Source organism: Ostrinia nubilalis, chromosome 21 (assembly GCF_963855985.1).
Source record: "Ostrinia nubilalis chromosome 21, ilOstNubi1.1, whole genome shotgun sequence".
NCBI classification, from domain to species: Eukaryota; Metazoa; Arthropoda; class Insecta; order Lepidoptera; family Crambidae; genus Ostrinia; species Ostrinia nubilalis.
Window position 1 is genome coordinate 188438 of NC_087108.1, and position 27425 is coordinate 215862.

Consider the following 27425-nt stretch of genomic DNA (forward strand, 5'->3'; position numbering starts at 1 on the left):
ACGTCTAAATCTAAAAAACGGAGAGCGGGCAGCGCGGCGGCGAGCGCGGCCGCGCCGGCGGGCGACAGGCGGCAGCTCCACAGCTCCAGCACGCGCAGGCGCGGCGCCGCGGCCACCAGCGGCGCCACGTGCTCGTTCCCGAAGCAGCTCGCGCTCAGCGCCAGCTCCTCCAGCCCGCCGCGCAGCCGGCCCAGCAGCAGCGCCAGCGCCGCCGGCCGCACCAGCGGCAGCCCCGCCAGGTGCAGGCGCCGCAGCGGCAGGCGCGCCACGCTCTGCGCCGCGCCGCCCGTCAGCAGCCAGCACGAGTACAGCTGCAGCGCGCGCAGGCGCGGGCAGCACGCGGCGATGGTCTCGTAGGCCGCGTCCTGCAGCTCGTTGCAGCGCAGCACCAGCTCGCTCAGCCCGTGCGCGCCCCGCAGGAACGTGAGCATCTCTCGCGGCGGGTAATACTGAGCGCGCCCGTACATGCAGAATCTCCGAAGTTGGCAGCCGGCCAACGGAGCGAGCACGTTGCGGCCGATGATGTCGTTGACCACGAGCGACTTCAGGTTGAGCAGGACGGGAAGCGCGTCCTCTCTGAGCACGCGACCCTGCATGAACACGTCGAGGTGTTCCAGGTGTTTCAAACCTGCCAGGGGACGCAGGTGCTCCGGCCCCAGCGGGTTGGGGGCGTATATGGTGAGCTCTCGAAGGTACGGAATGTGCAGAGCGGCGCGAATCAGGAACAGTTTCAGGGGCACTGTTTTCGTAAGGATTTGTACATAAGAGGTGCTCCGGTGGGCTCGCTTCAGATCACTCTTGCGCTTCACGCAGAGTGCGCGGCGCTCGATCAGCTTCTTCCAACGAGAGCAGACGAGCCTCAAGTTTGTAAGCAACTCCTGGACAGAAAAGTTTCTAAATATCATAATTAACATCTCATCAGGAAGCGTCTCCATTTTAAGCGGCAATATGTCTAATAATATTCACCACTTCTCCGCCCATAAATAGATTCATTCCGATCTACATTTTCCAATAACTTCACTCATTAAATCATTATTATTTTTCTTCAAACTATTTATTTATTTACACAACATACACATATGAGAATGACATTGTCATTCTGCTGACATTTCTGACATTGACATAATGGGTAGACGTTCAGAAACAGAAACAGCCGGGAACCGTTATTGCGCAAGTATTTTGCGGCAAATTGAACCAAGTCAAAGCGCTAGCCCTTACACCCCGCACCAAAGTATGGGCGACGCACGCGAGGAGAAAGGACAAAATAACTGAGATGGTGTTTACACTATTACGTCTTGGCCAATTTCCCGCATTGTGTACTTGCACCATTTAGGGCCATCATAGTCAGCTGATTGTCAGTCAGTTTATTGTGTCATCAGTGTCAGTGTCATTTTTCTTGTTATTGTGTCATTGTGTGAGGTTATGTATCTTAAAAATATTTGAAAATATTGAAAATGTATAGCTATTAGGTTTTTTAATCTACAATTAATGAGAAAGTTTTCTTTCTCCTCTATCTCTGTGTTCCTTATTATGAGAGTCAACAATGTGTCTGCTAACGCTCAGTAGGTTGGGTGGCTTTAAAATCAGACCAATTTGTTATCATATCTCCAAGACTTTTAGCAGTGATAATGTGCAAGCCAAGATAAATACACAGAAATTATCAGGTATTGCTCTTTGATCTAATAATTCAACAGAGGTTTTATACTTTAACAATCGTATCACAACAGTAGCTGTCTGAAAAGTTCGTTCGTTGACGTCCACTGCTGGACAAAAGCCTCCCCCAAGGATGTCCACTGCGTCGCCCGTTAGAAAAGTATTAAGATAAAAATACTTGCAGGAGATCCGAGCCTGATAGAGGTACTGCCGTCGTGGAAGGCCGACGAGGAGCCCGAGCTGCGTGCGGCGGTGCTGCGAGATATGCAGGTGCTGCCCGACTTCGTGTCGGAGGCCGAGGAGGCCGCGCTGCTCGCCGAGCTGGAGCCTGCGTTGAAGCGCATGAGATATGAGTTCGATCATTGGGACAATGTACGTTGTTTTTTTTAATTTATTTATTGATTAGATACCTAGGAAATGACTGAGTCGTTTGTATTAAAAAGTTTTCATAACAGTTTAGGTATAAGCTCGAAATAATAATCAAATTATCATGTGCTGTGTGGGGACGGCCGTAAAAGAATACTTTTCCCCACCGCCAACAGGAGGCGTGTCGTAAGAGGCGACAAACTCCTGTAGCACCGGACGGGCAGCAGCGTCTGCGTGCGAAACCAAGCAAAAAAAAACTGCGATCGCCAACCCGCCTGCCAAGCGTGGCGATTAGGGCAAAACCCTCCAAATGGTGGTAAAAACAAAAAAACGGCCCCTAGTCCCCGGCGGCCCCACTATCCCGGACCACGGTAGCGGTCACGGTAACGGTGGGGCAAGGGGTGCGAAGAATCCCCGGGGGATGCCAGGCTACCAACACCGACGACCTCTGGCCCTGGCAACCTATAACGCTCGCACACTGCGTACAGACGTGAAGCTAATGGAACTCGAGGAAGAGTTGAGCAGGTTACGGTGGGATATCGTAGGATTATGTGAAGTCCGAAGAGAGGGGGAGGACACCATAATTCTTAAATCTGGAAACCTGCTCTATTTCCGGGAGGGCGACCAGCAGTCCCAGGGTGGTGTCGGGTTTATCGTCCACAAGTCCCTTGTCAACAACGTGGTCCAGATCGAGAGTGTTTCGGCGAGGGTAGTGTACCTGATACTCAGAATCACCAAACGGTATTCGCTGAAGGTCATACAGGTATACGCACCGACCACGGAACACCCCGACGACGAAGTGGAGACCATGTATGAGGATATTTCCAGAGCCATACATGGCTCCCGGTCCCATTTGACCGTTGTGATGGGGGACTTCAACGCGAAGCTAGGTAAACGAAGCGATAATGAGCCGAAAGTGGGGCAATTTGGGTACGGAGAGAGGAACGCACGTGGCCAACTGCTGGCTGGCTTTATGGAGAGGGAGGGCCTCTTTATGATGAACTCCTTCTTCAGAAAGCCAAAACAGCGAAAGTGGACATGGCTGCATCCCAATGGCGCTACAAAAAATGAGATAGACTTCATCTTGTCGACGAAGAAGCATATATTCAATGATGTCTCTGTGATCAATTCGGTCAAAACAGGAAGCGATCACCGAATGGTAAGAGGCACATTGAATATCAGACCCAAGCTCGAGAGATGTCGACTGATGAAGTCTACGCTCCGCCCAGCGCCCATCCAACTCCAAAACCCCGAAAGCTTTCAGCTCGAGTTGCAAAATCGTTTCGAATGCCTAGGAGACTGCGAAAATGTGGACAAATACAATGACAGGTTCGTGGAAATTGTCCAAACGACTGGGTCTAAGTTCTTTAAAACCCGTCGTTCAAAAGGAACCAAAAAGATCTCTGACCTCACCAATCAACTCATGGAAGAGAGACGGAACTTGGTTCTGCAGTCCTCTGAAGATGCTGCTCAGTATCGGCGCCTTAACAGACAGATCTCCAAGTCTTTGACTCGCGACCTACGCCAATTTAATACAGACCGTATTAAAGAGGCGATTGAGCGAAACAAGGGCTCTAAAGTGTTCGCAAGAGATCTGTCTGTTGGCCAAAGTCAACTGACCAAGCTGAAGACAGAGGATGGCAGAGCCATTTCGTCGGGGCCGGAGATATTGGAAGAGGTCGAGAAGTTCTACGGACAATTATACACGAGTGTACGTGCACCTGTCACAAATCTAGCCGAAGACCCAAGAGCTAGACTGACCCGACACTATACCGAAGATATCCCGGACGTCAGTCTGTACGAGATTAGAATGGCTCTCAAACAGCTGAAGAACAACAAGGCACCGGGTGATGATGGAATCACGGCTGAGCTTTTGAAGGCAGGCGGAACGCCGGTACTGAGGGCTCTTCAGAAGCTGTTCAATTCCGTCATCCTCGAAGGAAAAACGCCTACGACATGGCACAGAAGTGTGGTGGTACTCTTCTTCAAAAAAGGTGACAAAACCTTATTGAAGAATTATAGACCCATCTCACTTCTGAGCCATGTCTACAAGCTGTTTTCAAGAGTCATTACGAATCGTCTCGCTCGCAGGCTCGACGACTTCCAGCCTCCCGAACAAGCCGGTTTCCGAAAAGGCTTTAGTACCATAGACCACATACATACGCTAAGGCAGATTATACAGAAGACCGAGGAGTATAATCAACCACTTTGCCTGGCGTTTGTGGATTATGAGAAAGCCTTCGATTCGGTCGAGACCTGGGCAGTGCTACAGTCTCTCCAAAGGTGCCAAATTGACTATCGATATATCGAAGTGTTGAGGGGTTTGTACAAAAACGCCACAATGTCGGTCCGCCTCCAGGATCGGGATTCGAAACCTATCCAGTTGCAGCGAGGGGTAAATCATGAGACGTCATATCTCCAAAACTGTTTACCACCGCCCTGGAAGATGTCTTCAAGCTTCTGGACTGGAACGGATTTGGCATAAATATCAACGGCGAGTACATCACCCACCTTCGATTCGCGGACGATATCGTAGTCATGGCTGAGACCTTGGAGGATCTAGGCACAATGCTCGATGGCCTCAGTAGAGCCTCTCAACAAGTGGGCCTCAGAATGAACATGGACAAGACAAAAATCATGTCTAATGTCCGTGTTGCACCCACTCCTCTGAAGGTTGGAGACTCTACACTCGAAGTTGTCGACAATTATGTATACCTGGGACAAACAGTCCAGTTAGGTAGGTCCAACTTCGAGAAAGAGGTCAATCGTCGAATCCAACTCGGATGGGCAGCGTTCGGGAAGCTTCGCCATATACTCATGTCCGAAATACCGCAGTGTCTCAAGACGAAAGTCTTCGAGCAGTGTGTGTTGCCAGTGTTGACATATGGATCCGAAACGTGGTCGCTTACTATGGGCCTCATAAGAAGGCTCAAGGTCACCCAAAGGGCGATGGAGCGGGCTATGCTCGGAGTTTCCCTGCGTGATCGAATCAGAAATGAGGAGATCCGTAGGAGAACCAAAGTAACCGACATAGCTCGCAGAATTGCTAAAATCAAGTGGCAGTGGGCGGGGCACATAGCTCGTAGAGACGATGGCCGTTGGGGCAGGAAAGTTCTCGAGTGGCGACCACGGGCTGGAAAACGTAGCGTGGGCAGGCCTCCTACTAGGTGGACCGACGATCTGGTAAGGGTCGCGGGAAGAGCCTGGATGCGGGCAGCGCAGGACCGTTCATTGTGGAAAACCTTGGGGGAGGCCTTTGTCCAGCAGTGGACGTCATTTGGCTGAAACGAACGAATAATCAAATTAACAAAATTGGTTTTTGTTTTTAGTTTTGTTCCAAATTAGTTATTTCAAAAATTTTATAATAAGTTTCTAATTTTTAATAACTTACAGGAAAATAAAATCATAAAGTTTAATTTATTATAACTTAAACTTTCTCTCAATTTTTTTTATGTTTGAAAGGTAAAAAGAAAAAATATTTATTGGATGCAAGTACATCCAGATTCAGAGCGCGTAGGTCTAATATTGAGCAGAGATATTTGAATTTAATTAAATAAATAAAACCTCTAACAACTGTGCAACTCACTATCCTCTAGAAGCTATATGTGATGACAAACGACAGCACTGCATTCTGGACATGGAGATTCAGAATTAACCATAGAGGGAGCCCGAGTGGGGATTCTGCTCTCATCGCCTAATCACAGAACAAATCTGTTCATGATAGAAAAAAAACACTGTAATTTTTAATGTGCTGATTTTTTCTGCAATCACTCGCCAGACTGGCTTACGCCAAGCTGTCTTCTTAAATCACCTGGTATCTTTTCAGCCTTTTAACCACGTAAATTATTTATTCAATTTGGTTTCAGGCAATACAAGGGTACCGCGAGACGGAGCGCAGCACGTGGAGCGCGGCCAACTCGCTGGTGCTGGCGCGCGTGCGACAATTAGCCTTCGGGCCCGGTGAGGAGCCGCTGCCGCACGCGCACGTGCTGGACCTCGCCGCCGCCGGCTTCATCCGCCCGCACGTCGACGCCGTCCGGGTCAGACACATTCGCAATAATAATATTTATGCCAACTAAAGCCTGGTTCGTAAGCACGTAGAATTTTGTCCAATGACCCCTAGCTACCCATCCTTATCGCTCGCGCGTAATTATGTTGCTGTTGCGCTCGCACACTCACTGCGGGCGCCCGTCGCACAGTCGCGACAGCAATATAGTTACGCGCGAGCGATAAGGATGGGTAGTTTGGGGTCATTGGACAAAATTCTACGTGCTCGGACAAAATTCTACGTGCTCACGGACCAGGCTTTACCAACACTGCCCTGCTCAGTCAGTCAGTGTTTTGTCTTCTCACAGGATCAAAATCAAAATCAAAAATATTTATTCAGTTTAGACTTTAGACCACAAGTGGCACTTATGAACGTCAAAATATAGTAAATATTTAAAAAAAAAGAAAAGGTAGCCCTTATGGGGCACTTTACATGTCTCCTTATCTTTTGGGCCCTACCAGATTATGTGCATATTATATCCAAAATCCTGAGAGGGGACTGGACTGGCGCTCAATGCCTGGGCACCGCTCGCACCCTAGCTAGTTACGGCGGCATATTATACTTAGATGGATGTAAAAATTTCTAAGCATTTAGAGTCACTTCTCAACAACTTATTTATTTAATAAAAATATTAGCTCTAACATTACAGGTTACCCCAATGCAATAGAGTAGATTAATAAGTACATATTATTTAACAATTAAATATAGCGTATTACACTCGAAAATTTCGACTGGTTCATACAGTGTCTAAGTAGCTCAGATGGAAGAGCAGTCGCCCCGGCAAGCGAAAGTTAGACTTACACATACTCTCTAATCTGAGTGAAAAGTCGTGGATTCGATTACCGCCTTAGGCAGTTTAATTTTTTCAAGAGTCCGAGAATGATTCCGTTGCTTGTATTGCGGGTAGTTCTGCGGCGGCGTGATCGCGGGGCTGTGCCTGGCGTCAGACGCCGTCATGCGGCTGCGGCACGCGGCGCGCGACCACCTCGCGCTCGACGCGCTCATCGCGCGCCGCTGCCTCTACGTCATGAGGTATACAGTATACCGTATACTATAGTCTGGTCTGCGAGCACGTACAATTTTGTCCAATGACCCCAAGCTACCCATCTTTATCGCTCGCGCGTAATTATGTTGCTGTCGCGACAGCAAGGGTGGAATTTTGTAATGCCACCTGAAGGGAAAGTACTCGTAATACTGTAGATAGAAAATTTTACTCGAAAGGAAACATTCCTTAATTTAGGAAAAGAAATAGAACTGCATTCAAAGATTTCTGAAAATTTGTTTGCCACACCTGGGAATCGAACTAACTAAAATTTGTTAAAAATTACACCTGTATTTTTATTGCATCGACCGTTAGGGTTAAGTATAAGAATGAAATCTCTCTAACAAACTTGATAAATCAAATGAAAGGAAAACCATGAAATCTTAAATTATTTTAATTATTTACAGAAAATTGTATGGTAACTATGGTGGTGAATTTTCGAAAAAATTTCGAATATCTTTGAATGCAGTTCTCTTTCTTTTCAAAAATAAACGAATGTTTTCTTTGAGTAAAATGTTCTATCTATAGTATTAATAATACTACCTGGAGGGACCAGGTGGCATTACAAAATTCCACTCTGTATAATAACGCGCGCGCGAGCAATAAGGATGGATAGCTTGGGATCATTGGACAAAAATCTACGTGCTCACAGACCGGGCTTTACACATTACCCTTCATCATCATCATCATTTCAGCCATAGGACGTCCACTGCTGAACATGCCTCCCCCAATGCTTTCCATGTTGATCGATTGCGTCCAGTTCTTCCCTGCTACCTTTATGATGTCGTCGGTCCACCTTGTGGGTGGACGTCCCGCTGCGTTTTCCGGTACGCGGCCTCCATTCCAGAACCATCGCCACTTCAGCTTGCTATCCGTCGGGATACCATATCATGGCAGCGCAGGACCGTTCATTGTGGAAAACCTTGGTGGAGGCTTTTGTCCAGCAGTGGACGTCATTTGGCTGAAACGACCATATCATGGTGGGCTCGTTACCCATATATCATGTACCTATTCACAGTACATAACTAATCGTCCTCTCAACCATAAAAAGATTATGTTGATATTGCTGTGACAACAAGAAAAAAAAAAGATGATAGCCAAGCAGCTGAAGTATGTAGAATATTTAATAAAAAAAATTAAAAAAAGAGTTTTATCAGGGGACACCCGGGTTTGAACCGGGGACCTCTCGATCTGCAGTCGAATGCTCTACCACTGAGCTATATCCCCTTATCCGTGGCCGGTGAAATTGTTCGTCAGATTCTCGTGCGATTAGTCACGATAAACTAACGAGTGACTCACCCTGGCTTCACGCGAATATTAATTGGAAAATTATTATAATTTTCCATAAAAGACATACAAAATATAGTAATCAATATACGATTGTTTTACATGTGTAAATGATTTTAGATGATGATAAATAAATTCTCGACATTCCAGCTCGGACTAAGTGATTTATAATGCGAACAGCAGGTGCGATTGCGGTCAAATACCTGCCCTTTTCTGCATAAAAAAATTACTATGCAAGAAGTTCAAAGTTAAGGTTCAAAGAATGTTTTTCTATTACTGTTATTTGGTAGCTCATATATTTAGTTGGACATAGCTCGTAGGATTGCTAAAATCAAGTGACAGTGGGCGGGGCACATTTATCTCGTAGAGACGACGGTCGTTGGGGCAGAAAAGTTCTCGAGTGGCGACCACGGGCTGGAAGACGTAGCGCGGGCAGGCCTCCTACTAGGTGGACCGACGATCTGGTAAAGGTCGCGGGAAGAGCCTGGATGCGGGCAGCACAGGACCGTTCATTGTGGAAAACCTTGGGGGAGGCCTTTGTCCAGGAGTGGACGTCATTTGGCTGAAACGAACGATTATGAAAGAATTTTTTTTATGCATAACAAGGCAGGTATTTGACCACAATCGCACCTGATGTTAAGTGGGATGCAGTCTAGGATGGTACATATCGCACCCTTAATAATATAGGGGCACAACTCAAAATTTTTGGTTTTTTACTTTTTGTACTAGAGAGGCATATTTTTGTCAGTTCTACAAGATGGCTTTCACAGAAATCGAAAACAATGATCAGATTAAAGAGTTCTACATTTTGTGCCCCTTCCATACTTTCATCTATCTTCCCGCTAGAAGGGCTGAATCAGAGACATGCCGATATTTGTCGAATCCGGCCCTCGCGACTGTAGTCCAATTTGGAGTTGTGCCTTTGTGTGACAAACTTTTAAGTAAGTGTTAGTGAGCTAAGTCTAATTAATTCCATATATTTCTAATAATATGTTACATTTTCATTTTTATTACATTGATAAAGTCCCGTTAATCATAGAAAATTATAAAATATAACTTTAACTTTAGTTAGGCGGACCATGGATGGGTGTTTGTAGTTAAATTATAACTCTCCTATAAAAGTAATTTGCTTCTTGGTATTAATTTTCATACCTATTGGTTGATTAGGAGCCTATAGAATGTTTTATCGCGATGCTAAGAAATAAAGCGGTGGTTATGAAATACTTCCCGACAAATAAACTAATGATTTATAAAATAAGAGACATACCTACGTGTTAAGGCTATTAACGTTCGCTCGGGGCTCGGGTTGGCTTTTTTCTTTGTTTATTTCATGAATAAACGCACTAGTCAGCCAAAAGGTGAATTACTTTAATATGTTAGTGTTATAATTTATAATTATATTCTTTAATTTATTACGGTCACATAAATTGATGCTAATTAATCACTCAGATTCTGAGGACTGAGGATACATCGAATTTATTTTAAAATTATCTTTTCACGTATTAAGTTACTACAATTTTACTGATCAGCTATTAGACCTTGAAATTTTCTGTTTGTCTAAATTTAAGTTCTAAAGTGCTTTTTGTCTTAAAAATGTGAGTTCGTAATGTAATCTTGTGTTAACACCAGTTTTTATTAATATGTGGCAAATATTGTACACAAAAGCAAAGAAAAAAGATCACGGAGTTTGTGATAACAAACCAAGCATACTCTGGGATAAAAATTGTACAAAATAATAAATATTGGGTGTCCAATATCGTCGTAAACCTTGTGTACCTAGACTCTTTGCAATACTGAAGTCAAGCAGGACGTAAAGGGCTTCTATTTGGAGGGCCAAAGATATGTATTGAGCTTTCTAATCATTAAAATGATCAAAAGCAAAATGATGATGAGTACGGAAAAATTAAAAGCAGCTATCTTCGATGGACTGCAAATCCGTGCTCTTATAAAAGACTGTATTTGTAAACCATATAACACAAATTGAATCTGAAGCATGGCTAAGGTGCTTTAGTAGTAAAATATTTTTTGGGGAATGTTAGAACACCAGAATAGATATTCTTGTGTTCAAAATTGGTTGCTAAAATCCTTCAAAAATTACACACGCCAATTTGAGTATTAAATTGTATTTTTTACAATAGCCATTTGAACTGATTCCCACATAATGTGGGTGATTATAGTAAGGGACAAGGAGAACGGTTCCTTCCACCAGGACAGCAGGATAGTGGAAAAAAGATACCAAGGTACTGGCTGTTGGACTTTAATAAGTGATTATCCTGAACAAATCCATAACAGAAAACCTTACAGAAAAAGTTTTTGTAGGTTTTTTCTTTATTTGATAAAAAGCATATTTTTTATAGGGTAAGAGTCCCTATCTATCTAAGTAAAAATATTTTGAATGCATAAAATTAGTATTTTCATGTCGGTTTTCTCAGAGAAATAGCTAATAGTCTTTATTTTAATCTAATTCGACATATCTAATAATTTTCTAGTATTCAGCACCCTACTCTTATACTGAATTGGCTATAAGCTACTATACCGCACAATAACTGTCCCCAATGTTATTGGGCGTAAATCAATATAAAAATCGAATAATACACTTATTTTTAAATATTAGAGAGCAATATTAGGGAATATGCCATATAAAACAATTCAGCCTAAGGATTAGATGGGCACAAGTACAAGTAATACCCAAAATCACAACAACAGAAATAGTAAAATAAAGGCCTAACTTTGAAATATTTTTTTGAACAATTTTTTTACATACTCATAATCAATATTTTCAAAAATGTCTCATATCAAATTATATAACAGATACCAGTGATGAAGTATGCTTAATTTGAAAGTTGTAGCTGATAAAATAAAGATTTTAGAGCCAATTATGTAAAAAACCGCGATCCGCCGATTGGTTTTTTGGCTTTTCCCAAAAAACTGAATTTTGGAGTTGTGCCCATTCATTATTAAGGGTGCGATATCTGCCCTGTAAGTGCCTATTCACTCTCGCCTTGAAGAGGCCCGACATAACATTAAATTAATACAGTATAGAGCTTAAAATACTTGCACATTTGTGGACCATTTTGGTAGGCATTTGGTACACGTTCTTTCTTTAATGAGGGCTATCGTTTTTATACTTAACAATTGGCACCCCTGGCGATTGACAGGACCTTACTCTACAGTGGCGCCATCTTGATGAGTGCAAATGCGATAGTCCTCCTACCACTTTAGCGCTCACCAGTTGGTGCCACTGTCTTCGCTACTAGCAAGTGACAGGACCTTACTCTACAGTGGCGCCATCTTGATGAGTGCAAATGCGATAGTCCTCCTACGACTTTAGCGCTCACCAGTTGGTGCCACTGTCTTCGCTACTAGCAAGTGACAGGACCTTACTCTACAGTGGCGCTAACTGGTGAGCGCTAAAACGATAGCCCTCATTGTTTCAGGGGCTGCGCGCGCTACGACTTCACGCACGCGGTACTGGGAGGCTCGGAAAGCGTGTGGCGCGGCGAGCGACTGCCGCGCCGCCGCCGCGTGGCCGTCATCACGCGCAGCCGCCCGCCGCCCGCCGGCCCGCCGACACCGCCGCCGACACCGCCGCCCGCCGACAGTTAAACGTACGCCTACTTCATGTTACTTAGGCGGGTTTTAGAATCGCGCTGACCGCTCGCTGATCGTCGGCGCTGACGGATCAATATGTAGGTTTGATTTCCTCCTACGCTGACGTCAGTCGCGTACATCGGTTGAGCGTACGAATAAACACAATGTTCTATGAAGCACCGCACTGCAACGCTGTCGTCAGCGGCAGATAATTTAGTACTGGAGGAGGAAATCAAGCCTATGTAATTGAAGGGAACGTTCCTGAGTGACGCTGATCGCTCGGCGCCGACGCTTCATACATTCAGCTGTCAGCGCTGACGGTCAGCGGGCGTCAGCGTGACTCTAAAACCAGCCTTATGCCCGTTTTCACCGCTTGCTCCCAACGAGTCACACCCAAACGAGTAACCCTGTTACTCGTTGGGACAAAACCTTTTAAAGAGATGTCCCATCGAGCAACGGTGTGACTGGATGGGATTTTTTTTCCCAACGAGTAACAGGGTTACTCGTTTGGGTGTGACTCGTTGGGAACAAGGAGTTTTCACCATCAATCCCTAATTTTTATCAACCACAAAAAGGTAACACATAACAGGAATTGTTTTAAAAAGGTCACTTAAAATTTAGGGATTAATGGTGAAAACGGGCTTTACACGAATACTTTTTCCTGCGAATATTTATGATTTCCGCAAGTACCAGTCATTTTCAGTCATATAATACAGGCAAAATGTATCGTACCTATTTTGAAATAAAATAGAGGAGTGGGCGATAAAGCAGCAACAGCAGATTAGCGTCAAGTCGTTGAAACTTGGCCTGAATGCAGCGGACACGAAAACACATAAGTCTCTTGACTCGGGCTAAAGACATGTTGGAATATCCTACACCCAGTCAAGTGTCAATGCCTATAGAATTTATATGTTGTTATTGTTCCTTTAGTTAGATGAATTATTTCTTGATTTCTCTACCAAGATTATGTGATACAGAAGTCAGTATTTTTGTATCTAAATAGATTTAATTTAGTGATTTTGTAAATATAGAATTTATTTATATTAAATTGTTAAATTTGACCATCATGTAGTTTTATTTGAGACAAAATAACAACAAATGTTTTATACTTATAGGAAATATTTAATACAATTTTATGCAAATATATTTGCAATGTAACTAAACTAATATAATTATAATGTTTGGCAACACTTGTCTCCCACTTACATTAAATTACTTTAAAGTCTTTTCTTAATACATCATCTATTTCATTTAAACATACAACTTCCTGTACAGGGCACTCCACTTTACGTCATCACATCACTTCATCACTCTTTATAATTTAAATAGTTATTTAAGATTGTAAACGTTCGCGTTCCATTTCAACTAAAATAGTTATTGCAAATGAAGTCTATCTAAAAATTTTCAATCAATTTACTTTGGTCTTCCGGAGACTTCATAAATAACCACTATATAAAATGTTCTTTGTCACTAATCTCCGGTCCATTCAATTATTTCTGTTGGTTGCTAAAATATGTTCTTCATGTTAAATGTTTAGCTCTGCCAGTTTAAACTTCTGGGGACCCTGGAAACTAAGGATCAAGGGGCCTTTTTCATCTAAAGCCTCTCGATTGCAGAGCCCTGTGCCCAGTGGGAAAGGGCTGTGCTGCCAGTAGAGCCTCCGAACGTCTTCAAGTGGCGCAGGCTTTTTAAAGTACCAGTCAGTGGCGTAACAATAGGCTGGCAGAGCTGGCAAAATGCCACAGGCCCCGAGGAGTCCCCGGCTCAAGATCCTAATCGGTTCAAGGGTCCCCCTGAAAAATAAATGCTAGATACGCCAAGGAACACAGAATTTGCCACGGGCTTCGGATGGCATAGTTACGCCACTGGTACCAGCAGTGGCACTAGTCGGCGTGGTAGTCGACGTCTTCAAGGGTCTCCACCTCGAGGTACTCGACGTCGCCGTCCATCGCCGGCACCAGCTCCATGCCCTCCACAGAACCCTCGTTCTCCGTGCCTTCCTCCTGGAAGGAAAGCATACCATTTTGAAGTTAGTCTTATGCCCGTTTTCACCATCAATCCCTAAGTTTTAAGTGACCCCTATGTAAACAAAATTCCTGTTATTTGTTACCATAGGGGTCTCTTAAAAATTAGGAATTGATGGTGAAAACGGGCATTAAGGTACTAAAGTCCGGTCGTCGAGCAAGTCGATCCTTATCGCTCGCGCATAATGGACAACACGCATAAGTTGTAATATTAAGTTAAATTATGACTTAATTTAAAGTTTAGATCACACACATTACACTAGTTTTTATTTCACCTCAATCCATCCAGTATTACCGAAGATAGAGCCTCGAGAAGTTTACGGACTTTTTAAAATTTTCAAAAATTTCCAATATTCGCGCGTGACGTCACAACATGATTTTGCAGCCCCCGCACGTTAACCCATTTACCACTTTTTGTCTTTTTCCAACTAAAATAAAATTTTACCTAACTGACAACTGTTGTTAGTAGTCATCGTTCAATCACATTTCAAACTAGGCGCTAAAAAAGTAACCATTATTATGCCACCTATTGCCAATTTTGTGCACTATGAAGCCATTTTTACATTTATGCACTTAAATACAAATTTTCTGGAAAAATAACCAAGTTTGTGTCTCTGTGCTCAATAACGAGTAAATAGTCCAGTTATTTGTTAATTTTACTTTGAAAGTTTTCCGAAAAATTGGTGAATAAATAGATTTCGCTATGTTCTTTCCGAATTTTGTGACCTCGTTTATAGCCGCGCGCGCGCCCGCCTTATTGAAAAAAATCCGCCTTAAAAAGGTTTTTGACAACTACTTTTTTCATTTTATAATTTTTGGGACATAGACAAGCTAAGAAGCTTTGATAAATGTGATAAATTTCATGTAATGTAAGTTAAATAGATTTAGAGTTGTGAAACAGTAAAATTAATGTACCTGCTAAATTGCGAGTTCTTTTTTCTTTGATCATGGCAGGACACGCTGCCGGGTGTTCTAAATATAAAAAAATTCGCGTTGCTGAAGTATACATTTTTTTTTGTCTTGTTTGTTTCTACATTACATACTTGTATCCTACTAATATTATAAACGCGAAAGTTTGGATGTCTGGAAGTTTAAAATAAAGTAAAGTAATGTTTATTTCTCACCAACATAACAGATAATATTATGATAACAAACAATCAGGAAAAACAAAAAGTAAGAATGTTGGTGGGTTGATACCTGAACTAGGAAGATTCCTGTCTCAGGTTTGTTACTCTTTCACGCAAAAAGTACTCAACGGATTTTGTTGAAATTGTACAATATTATTGTTTTGTTTGTAACCCAGATTAACATATAGGCTATAATTTATGCCGATCTGACACTAAATTTCACGCGGGTGAAGCTGCAGGCAAAAGCTAGTAGTGAAATAAATAGGAAAGTTTAAGGTTCTGAAACGTGGTCGCTTACTATGGGCCTCATAAGACGGCTCAAGGTCACCCAAAGGGTGATGGAGCGGGCTATGCTCGGGGTTTCCCTGCGTGATCGATGGATGATCAAATGAGGAGATCCGCAGGAGAACCAAAGTGACCGACATAGCATGCAGAATTGCTAAAATCAAGCGACAGTGGGCGGGACACATAGCTCATAGAGACGATGGCCATTGGGGCAGAAAATTTCTTGAGTGGCGACCACGGGCTGGAAGACGTAGCGTGGGCAGGCCTCCTACTAGGTCGACCGACGATCTGGTAAAGGTCGCGGGAAGAACCTGAATGCGGGCAGCGCAGGGCTGTTCATTATGAAAAACCTATGGAAAACCCAAAGGCCTCTCGCCTTTGTCCAGCAGTGAACGTCATTTGGCTGTAACGACGAAATAGGAAAGAATGTAACTATCAAAAATCTTCTCTAAGGCAGCATTTTTCCAATTTCGCAACGAGCGCGGCAATCACACTTAACTAACAGACTAACAGAGAGCATAGCGAAATCTATTTTAATCACCAATTTTCAAAACTCCCGGAACACTTTCCAGTTAACCACGTTAATTTGTACCAAACGACTGGACTATAATTAAATTGATATAAAAATTTGGGTACATCTTCTCAAAAACAAAAGAACTGGTGCTAAAAGGGTTAAGTGACGTTTTGACATTTGTAGAGGGCCTTGTAGAAGGGGAGGCTATGGTGCTGAATGTGGATTAACTCGAGTGTCATAGTAACTTATTAGACTGCTAAGCTTGATGATAAAAAGAAAAATATTTTATTCAATTTACATAGTCTGGTCATAAGTTCTGTCATATGATAATAACTTTTGAATTTTGAATGAAGGTTTCAAAAACATTTTTTACTGAATTAGAATTAAAAAGAAAAAATGTGCGATAGTTCGAATTTTATTGTATGTGTAGTGGACGCATAAAGAAGTCCGAACTGCAGTTGTCACGTTGCATTACTACGCGCCAAGCAGATTTTCGTTGTACTGAAAAAGTTTAGTTTATCTTTTCATTAAATGATAGGTATAGGTGTACCAGAATCTCATGGCAAACAAAAATATTGGAAAAGTGTGTCTTTCATATGGCAAATGTCTATGGCTTTATTGTCACCTGTCAAAGTAAATCAAGTGAACTGTCAGTCGCTGCAGAAATTTTGTAATCTCTTCATGCCTATTTGTTATTTTTGTGAAAAAGTCGAAAAAGCTCAAGCAAGTCATATTGTTTTCAATGTGTATTGTAAAATAAGGCATAATTCAAAGACAATCTTTGATTTTAAAGCGCGTCGTTGAGTTGACAGTAAGTTGGAGTGAAATTGGATACATTTAGTTTATTACCTAACTGCGTCAGAAGGAGGGTTTTTTTAAATATTATTCTTATAATATATACTGTTTAAACAAAACGTGGGATTTTTTTAAATCTCAGGTCTTTTGAACGCACATCAAAAGACCTGAGATTTAAAAAAAAACCCACGTTTTGTTTAAACAATAAGCGAAAAAAAAAGTGACTTGATAAGTCTTTATCAATGAAGAAGCAGAAGTTCAATTTCATGTGTCCTCCATCTAGGCTAGTTTCCATCGTCACTCAAAGTTTGGCTGCGGTCTCAAATTTGGGCTTAATTGAGGTATTTTTTGGGTGAGAGGCATAAGAACTAATGCCGTTTTATATCAAAAATTCATACTTAAAGGTAATCAACCAGGTACAGTAGTACACATTTAATAAGGCGCGTCGTGAATCTTCGGCCACGCAGACAAGGACAAAATTTTTCCGATTATGTTCCCCGTCGCACTTGCGCAAGCCCCGCCCATTTCATAATTACACTGCAGGCCAATTGTAACGGAATTACGGGGAATAAAATATTTATCTTTTTGCCAAAAAAAGTTTAATAGAGTATTTAAATAAATAAATAGACTTCTTAAAAAACAAATTATAAATACACTTATGGTACCCGTCGTTGTTCCCGATTTCCATAACACAAGTGCTTTTGCTACATACTTTGGGATCGATCGGAGCAATGTACGCGTCTAATATGTATTTATTTATTAGCTTTTGCCCGCGGTTTCACCCGCGTGAGATTTAGTTTGTCATAGATCGTCATAAATTATAGCCTATATTATGTTATTCTGGGTTATAAACAATAATACTGTAAAGTTTCATCAAAATCCGTTCAGTAGTTTTTGCGTGAAAGAGTAACAAACATCCAGACATCCAAACTTTCGCATTAATAATTGTAGCGAATTACGATAATGAACTTTATTTTATTTATCATAACATCTTTAATATACTGTTCTCTACTAAATGGCAAATAAATATTTGAATTTCCGAATGTGAGAAGAGTGAATGCTGAATCTATGAATGAATTGTGAATGTGTAGATGTACGGAGATTCACAGAAATAAAACACTTTTTTTGCCACTAAGTGTACTTTTGTCTGCAACGCGTCTACGCACTCTAGAGTATGGCGTCTGACTAACATGTGTCACAGCGCGCGCAAACATGACACGCGGCGCGGACCAATACCGGCACAGGAAGAATACGCGCCGTGCGTGGAGTATCCCGATTGGTCAATAGCATTTCCCGCGCTACTTAAATTCGTCTTCTGCGCAGGTACATCGGTGAGCCTTATTAATTGTGTACTACTGTACAAAGTATTTCCTTGTATGTTAGTCTGCCACTCTTTAGTAAGTCCCGAAATCCCCGCTTCGGCTCCCCTACTAACCATTCTAACCATTGTACACAGATAATATCTTACATGCAGCTTTTCATGTTACTACGTCACATTTTCTAAATCCGCGCGGAAAATCGCTCCTAGCGGAAGAGCGCACTTTGAGCTTGAATATTTCAGTCATTTTTAAAGATATCAAAAAAGTAAAAATACAGTATTCATTCTAATTTTTTGTAGTTTTTTTTGGAATCTTCAACAAAAATTGTGCGCCATGTCCATTATATTGCTGTCGCGCTCGCACACTCACTGCGGCCGCCCGTCGCACAGTCACGGTAGCTTGGGGTCATTGGACGAAATTCTACGTGCTCGGCGACTGGACTTTAGCGAAGGAAGGTAAGGTCAATCGTCAACCCGCTGGATAGACGCCATAACAAAGGCTACTGAAAACCTTAACCTTCAGAAACGAAAGCGCATCACCAGGCGAGCTGCCTTCGGAGAAGACATCGAACACCCCACCGTGTACCTCGTCAGAACCACGACCACTCTGACAAGACTACCCGACTAAGAAGTCCGAAGGTAAACGTGGCAAAAGGTCTTGGTCCAAGCATGTGATGTATATGGAATTGTGGAGTAGTTCCACAGGTATGAATAAATCAAAATCAATTGGTTAACTTCGAAAAAGATGTCAGTCTTTTTTTTTATTCACATCGAGGAAGCTCTTGGCCTGTGATTCACCTGATGGTAAGTGACGATCAGGCCGGAGGTGGAAGCGAGCTTCACCCAGAATCCTCAACCACAGAGGTACTGGCTATCTTACCTCTGTCGGAACACAACAATGCTGTTAACATTGTTGTTATGGCGACAGACTTAGATGGTGGTAGCTAGCCAGACGGCCTTAGAACAAGCCCTACCTCCAACCAAACCGAACAGAAAAATCTGCCCCTGCTGGGAATCGAACCTGGGACCTCTGCGTCTGAAGCAGGTGGTCTTACAACTAGACCACAGAGGCGGTTAAATAAAGTCATGATGTTATAAGAGAAGTTGAAGACACGCACCTGTGACGCCACCTCGTTGCGGACGCGGTGCACCCGAGCGTGCCTCTTCATGGCCGCCACCGATCCGAACCTGCCGAAAGAAGAACAAAGGTCAAAAATAATCGTCAACAACAAATAGTTAAGTTTTTTCTCCCTAATATCCGTAGTCCCTGTGGTTTTAGGGAACTACAATAATCCACTCCTATGTCGGTGGAGTATGTGGCTTTTTATTTCCTCTGACTCTCTCTAGACAATGGCAAATCCTTATAGATGAGCTAGCTAAATACTAAAATATTTGGCATTCAAAGAAAACAATAAACTTAAATAACTTAAACGGATAGCAAGCTGAAGTGGCACATAGTACGCAGAACTGACGGCCGATGGGGCAGCAAGGTTCTGGAATGGAGGCCGCGTCCCGGGAAACGCCGCGCGGGACGTCCACCCACAAGGTGGACCGACGACATCGTAAAGGTAGCAGGGAAGCGCTGGATGCAGGCTGCTACCAATCGATCAACTTGGAAAGCATTGGGGGAGGCCTATGTTCAGCAGTGGACGTCCTATGGCTGAGATGATGATGATAATGATTAAATTTGGCATGTAGAGGGTCGCTTACTATGGGCCTCATAAGAAGGCTCAAGGTCACCCAAAGGGCGATGGAGCGTGCTAAAATAAAATTCATAAAATTAAAATTCTGACTGACATAGCACGCAGAATCGCTAAAATAAAGTGGCAGTGGGCGGGGCATATAGCTCGTAGAGCTGATGGCCGCTGGGGCAGGAATGTTCTTGAGTGGCGACCACGAGCCGGAAGACGTAGCGTGGGACGTCCACCCACAAGGTGGACCGACGACATCGTAAAGCTAGCAGGGAAGCGCTGGACGCAGGCCGCTACCAATCGATCAACATGGAAAGCATTGGAGGAGGCCTGTGTTCAGCAGTGGTCGTCCTACGGCTGAGATGATGATGATGATAAATAAACTGGTTATGTCTCGGGTACGTACGTGCGCTGGCAGACGGAGCAGGTGGTGGAGGCAGGCTCGGGCGCCTCGGCCGCGCCCGCGTGGCACTTGCGGATGTGCGACATCAGGTTGGCCCTGCGGAGATGAACAAAGTTTTGAAACATGAACATTCGTAGATTTACAAGAACGTGAAATAATGAAAATGATCCAGGAACAAAATGACCATCATGTGGAATATCCACATATGGTCACTTTTATTTATTTAGGAAAAACTGTACAGTGTATAATAATGACAAGTTAGGCAACAAATAAACCACATAAAGGTTCCCACAGGTTTTGTCTGGGATAACGTTATGTCAGAGGTGTTTTGAAAGACCAGCTATGATAGGCGCTATGATAAAATCTTATTGATGACTTTAGACGACAAACGTATTATGGGCTTATTGCGAAAAAGTGACAAAATTGCGCGATAAAAGCTTATCGCGGGGCGCATTCTAGCTATAGTCTGGTCCGTGAGGTATGGTCTGGTCTGGCTTTAGGTAGATTAGTAGACCTAGGATGCGCGCCGCGATAAGCGGTTATATCACGCTATTTTATCTAATTTGCCCATACATTTTGACGTGGATAAGAGTATATCACGGCGCGCATCCTAACTTGGCAGGTCTGATAGTGGTGAAAGTGACCCACAGCTTGAGCATGCCTCATGTAAATTCATAGTCCTACAAGAAGATTTCAACAGACACCGCTTCTTCTTCTGATTCGTTACGCTCTTGGCAGAGCGGTCGTGTTCACGTTGAGGCGTTGTTCACATCGGTTGTAGAGGCGGATACAACTCTCCTAGACACTGCTTACCTGGTCCCAAACCGCAGGATGCACCCATCGTAACCACACACGTACTGCTTGGCCTGCCTATGGCGCAGCATGTGGGCGGCGAGCGCGGCGGGCCCGGGCAGCGTCTGGAAGCAGGCGGCGCACAGCGCGGGCGACGAGCGCGCGTGTCTCGCCAGCGCGTGCGCGGCCAGCGCTGTGCGCGCGCCGACCCACTCGCCGCACGCGGGGCACGCGCCCGCGCACCCGCCCTCGTGACGGCGCAGCTCCACTTGGCTCTGTGGGAGATGCAAGTCCGTTAAATAAGTACGCACGGCCACAATAACTATCCATTTCCGTTTTTGCTCTCGCTCTCATCAAATGATGATTCTTTCCGATAGAACGAGACGATAAGACCGGCAATGGGTAGTTAACACTCTTGCCGATAGTACATAAAAATAAAAAACAGCAGCACGAGAAACGAAGAAAGAAAGAAACAGTTGACCCAGGGAAGGAATAGGGAGACCTTTCTCTTTCCCGAACACTTTAATCCGGGCCTTTTCAAGGCGAAAATGAATAGGCACTTACAGGGCAAATATGTACCTAGACAGCATCTCACTTAACACTAGGTGTGATTGAGTCAAATACTTGCTTTGTTATGCATAAAAAAACCTAATCGGCATATTGTGATACATTGCTAGTCTTCAATGTGCATTGATTGAACATAGAATTTTAAGAGTCAAATACTTGCTTTGTTATGCATAAAAAAACCTAATCGGCATATTGTGATACATTGCTAGTCTTCAATGTACATTGATTGAACATAGATTTTTAAAAATACATAAATTATGTGATGCGGATAGCCCAACAGTCAAACTGCAGATTTGAGATCAGAGGAATGCATTGTAATGAACTGACTCCTGACATAAACATAATTTTAGCTCAGTTGAAGGGGTTTTCTAGAAACTTGTACACTACAAATTATCATTTCCACCCAACTCAATATTATGTACATTAATTTCTTTTGAAACTATTAAGATCGTCGTTCTGTCTCCTTCCTAAAGTTACTATGCCCTAACTGGGTCCACATTGTATAACTGCCTAAATTGTAAGACCTAATGTGGTTATGCAATAAACGATTGAGTATGGACGAGCTAGGACAGATCACATACCTGGAAGGTGGTGTTGCAGAGGTGGCAGACGAGCGCGGCGTCGGCGTGGTCGCGCGCGTGGTCGCGCAGCGCGTCGCGCGCCGCGAACTGCGCGCCGCACGTCCAGCACGAGTGCAGCGCGTCCGCCGGGTGCGTCGCGCAGTGCGCGCGGTACTCCGACACGCGCTACATGCAAGTGCATGATTGGAACTTATGTTTTGATAGTAGAATAGAATAGGTTTATTGACACAATACAGTAAAAAAACAACAAAAAACACAATGCAGGCTAATTTGAAAATTATAAATAACTTGAAAAAATCCAACTGCCTAAGGCGGGAATTGAACCCACGACTGCCTTAGGCAGTTCGATTTTATCAAGTTATTTATAATTTTCAAATTAGTTTGAGATGCGACTCTTAACGCTAAAAAAAAATTAAATAACTGCAGGCTATTAAAACAAAGAGGTACAGATGAGAAAAAACTGTGCCAAAAGGCACCCGCTCAGCATTGACATGCTCAAAAGGGCAAGTCACGAAGCTGGTCTTCCGCGGACACCCTTGCTTATTGCGCATCCCTTGGAGAAGACACCGACTAAAAATAATGTAACCGTAACTATAATAACAGTGAAAGTTCGATGTCTCTCCAAGGGGCGTGCATAGTAGACAGACACCCAGCAGTTTAGGCTAATTTATTCAACATACATTGTGTATACAATCTGAGTATGTTCAGATGATTAAATTTCCAGAATTCATCCTGATGATCTGTTTGAAATTTAGAGAGTAAAAAGCAAATCAAATTCTTCAAACAAAAAGATCAATTTTCTACAGCATCTCTTGTATGAAAAAGACATAAAAAAACCATTGTACCGAAGCAACTCACATGGAATGAATGAGGGCACACAGAGCATTGATAAACGGTGTCACCGCGAGCATTTCTTGCCCTCTCCAAATCCTCATCATCGGCCGCCGATGCTGCTGCCAATGCATCCTTTTCCACCATGATGATGTCCTCCTCGCTATACGTGCCTCCGGCGTTGACTCCGGGACCTCCAACGACGATAAACACGTCAATCTTCTGAGTCAACTCGTGCAATCTGCGACGAAGAGCGCGGATCTTCTCGCTGAGAGGAGGCACCGATTTTGTTGACAATGTAGTACTGAACTCGTATGAATCTATGGTTCGCCTGATGCAGTCTGCGCACAATCGGCCGTCGGGGACCACCTGAAATTTAATAAGTTGTTTATCCAGTGATGCTAGCACAAAATACCACACATAACCTAGTTTGTAAAACAAAACAATGATGATTAAAACCGCTATCGACGAGGGGAACACAAACCTTATTGTTGTTGAGGTGCATGAGCATCGTCCGCAGCGGCGCGAGCATCACCGTGGTGCTGGCGTCGTGCTCCTCCGGGCTCATCAGCTCGCCGCCGCCGCCGCAAATGCAACACGCCTCTATTTCCATCTCAACCTTCATTACTGATGCCGCCATAATGAAAGTAACTTAATTAAGCAGAATAGTTTAGAATATTATACCCTGAAGAAAGCGATATTTATGAAATGTTCTGAGAAAGGAACAACAAGCTTCGGTGGATTCGATCACCTGTCAAAAACAGTGTTGCCAGTCGGGTCTTGTCAGAAATAACCAGAAATATAAAAAAACTAGCTTTCCGCCCGCGGCTTCGCCCGCGTGGAATTTTGTCTGTCACAGAAAAACTTTATCGCGCGCGTCCCTGTTTCAAAAACCGGGATAAAAACTATCCTATGTTCTTTCCCGGGACTCAAACTATCTCTATGCCAAATTTCATCAAAATCGGTTGCGAGGTTTAAGCGGGAAAGCGTAACAGACAGACAGACAGACAGACAGACAGACAGACAGACAGACAGAGTTACTTTCGCATTTATAATATTAGTTGGGATGTAACCTTTTTGAATAAAAAGTAACCTTCATACGGGGGGGGGGGGGGGGGGGTGCGGAGCGATTGTTTATGGTTGTTCATGGATGGAAAATGAATATAATTGATCATCAATCATTTATAAGATATGTTACGTTCATAGAAATTACGATTTTAATCCGTGCCGAGCTATTCCAAATTGCACACATTGACAAATGTAACTGATAAGTGAAACAAAAGATATGAAATAGCACGCAAATGAAAGAGATAGCTATAGTTTTAACGATTCTGCACTAACTAATCTATGTCCGCAGCGCACGCATCCTTATCGCTCTAACGTCAAAACAAGATCGCTTTCTCTTTCTTAACTTGAACGTGGCGCATGGCGTCTTGATTGTTTGCATAAATAATTGAAAATATAAATACTAAATAATTTTGCATAATCACATGTGGTAAGACATCCCTTGTATTTTGTTTACTTTAGAGTCATAATTGGTACACTTTCGAAACACACAGGATGGCATTTTTTATTTATTTTGGTAAGAACCATGAAGCTACAGATAAAAATGGAGGCCACACTCCGAATACCTACTTGAAGCACAAATTAAGTATCACTATCTCGCTCTCTGTGGGCAGACTCGCTCTTTCTAAATAAACAAAAAATATAAAATTGCTCAAATTCAATGAAACCAATGTAAAATCTTTATTTCTTGACATAGGTATCATTAAAAATGATAAGTGTAATTACTGGTAAAACGTTTTAGGAAGAAATTACTGTAAAAAATGTGAAAAATGTTTACAATGATCCAATGTCGGAAATCACGAAATAAACACTTACGCGTGGAATCTTATGTCACTTCCAGGACACCACGTACGGTACTACCGCAACCACGCACTACAAAATTTTGCACCAATTCTTGTGATAAAACAATGATTATTTCCTGTAAACAATCTCAAACTAAATTAACTGCTTAATAAACAAAATAGTAAACAACCGCCATGATGGGCCGGATTGGGCCGATGTTGCCACATGGTACCGATTACCCAGGAATTGGGATTGTAATTCCCTGATTCGCCAACACATTAAGCCTAAATGGCCGACAATTTTGTGATTTTTTATTTAACTAGGTAATCCTAGTTTCAAATATTAATTATTTATTTGTTTAACTTCTGATTTGGTTAGTGAATTGGCTATTTCGAAGAATTTACAAGGAGATTTAAATCAGAAGATAGCAATACTACAGTTCACACTAAAAAGAGAGGTACGGCCGCAGAGAGCGAGATAGATATAAGTAGGTATTTGACTCAAGTCTTTGTTCCTACTTTGCTCTCCATTTTTATCTTTAGCTTCATGGTAAGAACACAGGAACTTACGGTGTGGCACGCACGCGATTGCGCACGACGCAGGCCACACGAAGACTAAACACAAGACGTCCCAATTGGGACGTATTTGAGTATTCACAGTGCGAGCGCTTATAACATATCTGCTTTTGTTTTTATATAACATCATTGCTAAAACTCATTTTCTTTAACAAATAATAAATAAAATTCATGTTTAAATGCAGTTTATGACATAATTTTTAAGGGGCCGTTCAAGTATTACGTAAGCACCAAGGGGGGGTGGGGGGGTCTCTGTTTTGCTTATTTTGGATGACATGGGGGGTAGGGGGGGTCTAGATGATGATTACGTCATCGTTAGTTATTTCATCATTGCAAACGTTGTGATAGGGATAGAGACATGCGATTTTGGGTTTTACGAAGGTAATACGATAGAGAATAATACAAAGTAAAAAAAAGTAGAAAGGACATCATCCACGTTTCATATATTTTTGGTCCAAAATCAAAAGTGCCGGCCAACAAAAAAAAGTGCTGTATTCTGACAGAATACGTCTGCCTTAGCATTTGTTACTATGGCACCAAAGCCGTAGCTTCACTGTGCGTCGAGTATTTGAGATCTAAAATTCATCGACGATTCATACATTTTTTGTTCAAAATCAAAAGTGTAGGCCAATAAAAAAAAAAGTGCTGTGTTCTGACAGAATACGTCCGCCTTAGCATTTGTTACTATGGCACCAAAGCTGTAGCACCACTGTGCGTCGAGTATTTGAGATCTAAAATTCATCGACGATTCATACATTTTTTGTTCAAAATCAAAAATGTCGGCCAATTAAAAAAAAGTGCTGTATTCTGACAGAATATGTCCGCCTTAGTATTTGTTACTATGACACCAAAGCTGTAGCACCACTGTGCATCGTAGTATTTGAGATCAAAGTCAGTCGTTTCATATATTTTTAGAGCTCAAATACTACGATGCACAGTGGTGCTACAGCTTTGGTGCCATAGTAATAAATGCTAAGGCGGACGTATTCTATCAGAATACAGCACTTTTATTTTTTGGCCGGCACTTTTGATTTTGGACCAAAATGGATGATGTCCTTTATTAAATAACCAAAAAAACACGAATTTAAAAGCAGTTTTTTTTATCAAAAAGTATCATTTTTTATTATTTGTTGGCCTTTTTTGTGTATTTTATGTATTTTTTTAGTATCGCCTGTTATTTAGCATTATTACTGTTTCTACTTTATCAGGATATACCGCTTAGTTTAAAAGTAATTACGTTTTCTTTACAATAAGTAATTGGAAGAAAAAAATTCTATATTTTTTTTTAAAAAAATATCAAAAAATTTTTGACCTCTTTTTTGTCGATAAAAATAGGTCTAGTTTCATCTATTTTTATATGTACACTTTAACGTGACTCACACTGTATAAAAAACATTTATAACTAAAAATGTTTACGTAAGTATAGGGGGAGGGGGTAAGTGCTTTGCTTACTTTTGATGACAACGGGGGCGGGGGGGTAAAAAATGGTAAGATATCTGCTTACGTAATACTTGAACGGCCCCTAAATTGTCAAGTCACTATTAATATTTTTAGTGAATAACCTGTAAAAGTTAATAAAATTCTACAATTTCTGAAAAATCACCTAAAAGTAACCTTTTCATTAATGTAACCTAAAAGTAACCAATGCAGTTCAAAAGTAACCTAAAAGGTTACAAAAGTAACCTTCTGGCAACACTGGTCAAAAATTTTCATTTATAAAACGTCACTAACGTCATTGATGCATGATGTCTTTTAGTTTTTTTTATATGTCTTCGGGCCAGTTCGGGCTTGTTTGATTTGTGCTTTGCCACTTTGCCACAGTTGGGGACCATAATAAACAGTTGGGGGAAACGAAACTTTTCATCTTGAGCTTTTATATCTTGCTCAACCCGGAAGAGGTTCATATTCATATTCGTATTCGTTAATTCACTTCTAGTTTTAAACTTGCATTTAAACTGCATTTTCTTCAATTAGTTTATAATTATTGCATCGAGTTGCTTCTTTGCATTACCACACTCTTATTTCATCAGTTCAAAACTGCTGCATACGTAAATATTTGGTTACACACACTCAAGCGCTCACTAATA

At 42.4% G+C, this 27425-nt stretch overlaps 2 protein-coding genes and 1 non-coding gene across 3 annotated transcripts; 1 reads left to right on the forward strand and 2 right to left on the reverse strand.

The window, feature by feature from the left end:
- The first annotated feature begins 1384 nt into the window (after positions 1 to 1384).
- LOC135081979 (alpha-ketoglutarate-dependent dioxygenase alkB homolog 7, mitochondrial) lies at positions 1385 to 13051 on the forward strand. Its single transcript, XM_063976731.1, has 5 exons — positions 1385 to 1664; positions 1838 to 2025; positions 5886 to 6059; positions 6975 to 7099; positions 11834 to 13051. The coding sequence occupies exons 1-5, from the start codon at positions 1544 to 1546 to the stop codon at positions 12000 to 12002; spliced, it is 777 nt and encodes a 258-aa protein (XP_063832801.1). The 5' UTR covers positions 1385 to 1543; the 3' UTR covers positions 12003 to 13051.
- On the reverse strand, positions 8265 to 8336 carry Trnac-gca (transfer RNA cysteine (anticodon GCA)). The gene has a single exon. It is a non-coding gene; the product is annotated as a tRNA-Cys (tRNA).
- A 7887-nt stretch (positions 13052 to 20938) lies between the features above and the next one.
- LOC135081968 (zinc finger protein 284-like) lies at positions 20939 to 23669 on the reverse strand. The gene is made up of 4 exons (XM_063976714.1): positions 23400 to 23669; positions 22943 to 23284; positions 22085 to 22249; positions 20939 to 21211 (listed from the first exon to the last, which is right to left on the reverse strand). The coding sequence occupies exons 1-4, from the start codon at positions 23553 to 23555 to the stop codon at positions 20954 to 20956; spliced, it is 921 nt and encodes a 306-aa protein (XP_063832784.1). The 5' UTR covers positions 23556 to 23669; the 3' UTR covers positions 20939 to 20953.
- Positions 23670 to 27425: the final 3756 nt, after the last annotated feature.